Source organism: Hippocampus comes, unplaced genomic scaffold, assembly GCF_001891065.2.
Source record: "Hippocampus comes isolate QL1 unplaced genomic scaffold, H_comes_QL1_v1.1 scaffold326, whole genome shotgun sequence".
NCBI lineage: Eukaryota > Metazoa > Chordata > Actinopteri > Syngnathiformes > Syngnathidae > Hippocampus > Hippocampus comes.
In genome coordinates, this window is record NW_017805930.1 from 200,758 (window position 1) to 202,949 (window position 2,192).

At 41.4% G+C, this 2,192-nt stretch overlaps 1 protein-coding gene and 1 long non-coding RNA gene across 3 annotated transcripts in view; one reads left to right on the forward strand and one right to left on the reverse strand.

The window, feature by feature from the left end:
* LOC109527731 (parvalbumin beta-2-like) overlaps positions 1-670 on the forward strand; it is a 2,401-nt gene extending 1,731 nt beyond the window's left edge. Inside the window, exons 4-5 of the mRNA XM_019889799.1 lie at positions 112-221; positions 287-670. Coding sequence (XP_019745358.1) covers positions 112-221; positions 287-312 — 136 coding nt within the window. The 3' untranslated portion in view covers positions 313-670. The remainder of the gene's footprint in view (positions 1-111; positions 222-286) is intronic.
* LOC109527734 (uncharacterized) overlaps positions 1-2,192 on the reverse strand; it is a 14,255-nt gene that overhangs the window by 726 nt on the left and 11,337 nt on the right. Inside the window, exon 4 of one of the 2 annotated variants that reach the window (XR_002170575.1) lies at positions 557-1,222. The exons of the other annotated variant lie outside the window; for it this stretch is intronic. This is a non-coding gene — a long non-coding RNA (uncharacterized LOC109527734). Of the gene's footprint in view, positions 1-556; positions 1,223-2,192 lie in introns of those variants that run through there. 2 annotated transcript variants of the gene reach the window in all.

Here is a 2,192-nt window from a genome sequence, read left to right on the forward strand (position 1 = left end):
ATATTTAATAGTTTTTAAAAAAAAATAGAAATCGATTATAATGAAAGAAGCGCCCTTCCAAATGAAAATGGAGGCAGTTGCTATGCCTGACGATGCGCGCGTCCGCCACAGGTTGTTCCTGCAGAACTTCAGGCATGGTGCGCGCACCCTGAATGACGCCGAGACCAAGGCCTTCCTCAAGGCCGGTGACACCGACGGCGACGGCAAGATTGGCGTTGACGGTACGACCGCCAAGCACTGCTGAGCTCAATGCACAAATGCTGATTTTGCCTTCTCATTTTTATAGAGTTTACCACCTTGGTTCAGGCGTAAAGTGGCACGTGACCAACAGCACCCCGCTCCCATGGAACAACAACGCCCCCCCCCACCTTCTTTTCATCTGAATACAAAGCATTTTTATACGTTTGCTTAAGAGACGTTTCCTCCTACGCAACACACACTATCCAACAAAAATGATGATTGTCGTTCGGTTGTGTTCATGTCTTAATTATCGAGTTTGCTTCTTTTTCAAACTATGCACTTTCCAGGAACAGACGGTAAGGAAGAAAAAAATATTCTTTCGCTACGGTCCCTCTCTGTCTTATCGGAGGTTCAGCATGTGTCTTTTCAACTATGTGACAATCTGGCTGACAAAAAAAAAAGCAACGAATAAACTTATGGACAGGAAAAACGACACATGGTACTTACTAATATTTTCCTGTGGAGAAAAGATTGTGCTCGGGCAGTCTCGCTAAAATCAAATCAAATGCCGCTAGATGGCGCCAGCATAAAGCGAAACCCTTGAAACTATACTGTATTTCGTGTGAAGATTTTTCGACACAAAAGTCATGATAAAAAAGTATGACTTTAAATTATTTACATTATAAGAGGAATAAGTCCTGTCACACCCCACTGCCTCAACACCAGCACCACCCCAACATAACATTTTAAAAACATTCAAATCCAAATTTCCATTGGACCTGCTATAAATATTTTTTGTTGTGCAGGTGCAGTTCTAATTTTCACACGTTATCATTGTTCAGTTCGGGCCATTTATTCCTTTTTTTTAAGGCTAGACCAAAAAATGTGATACAGGAACTTCTACTTTGTAAATGTAAATAAATAAATGATCGGTGGTAACAGAATAGGGTGCCTTTGCACATGACATCCATACAGCGACTGAACTGCGGTGGCTTGAGTCCCGCTGTCGATCCGGTTTCTGCGCCGCCCATCCGTTTCTTTTCTGAGGGGACACGATTGAGTTTCGAAAAGAGAAGGATAGCAATTGGATAACGAATTGCCATGTGGGATAAAAAAAAAAAAAAAAAGTTCCGTTTAGTGGCACATGCTCATGCTATACAAGATGGGCCAAAAGTAGGTCGTAGTAGTGATTTAGTACACTATGAGTTTAATTCTGTGACGTACGCTCTACCGCAAATTTATGGGTAAAAGGGGACTGCTGGGTAATAAAAAAAAAAAAAAATTTCATCGCATTTAAATCATCTAAATCATTGTCCCTTATCACCCGATTACAGTAACTCCATTTCCATTTCCCCATCGAAAGGAATTTTTAATGCCATGATTCCATTTCAGCTCTTCTATTAACTGTTTTTACGTTACCCTCACTGAGGTTCTGGTTTTTAATTCTATGCTGCGTCTTTTTGTCTATTATTTTGCATGCATGGGTTTTCGACAGGTACTCTGGCTTCCTCCTGAATTCCCAAAGTTTGGACGGATGGACGGACAGACCATTAGACGATATTGATACAGTGACAGCCGCTATTCATTGGGGAGTGGGTCGAGGCTAGCCTGGGAATGGCAAAAATCCACAAATAAGTGATAGAATTTCACTTGTAGAAAACAAAGCACAAAAAAAAATTCTTGCATTGTGTCAAGTAATCCCTCGCTATAACACTGTTTATCTTTGACCGCTTCACTGTTTCATCATTTTTTTTCCATGCAGTTTTTTTAAAACGGTGTATTGTTTTCTGCATCCTAAGGTTACTGTAGACTTATCTCAACAGTCGCCGCGCTTCTTCGCTGTACTTCTTGCCAAATTTTCTCCATGACAAAAACAAAACCCAGAATGTCGATGAAACTTTCTGTGCAGTATTTCTAAAAACTGTCAGTGGTCTGTAAGAAATCGTTTATATCCATCCTCACAAGGGTCGCGGCGGGTGCTGGAGCCTATCCCAGCCGTCTTCGGGCAGTAG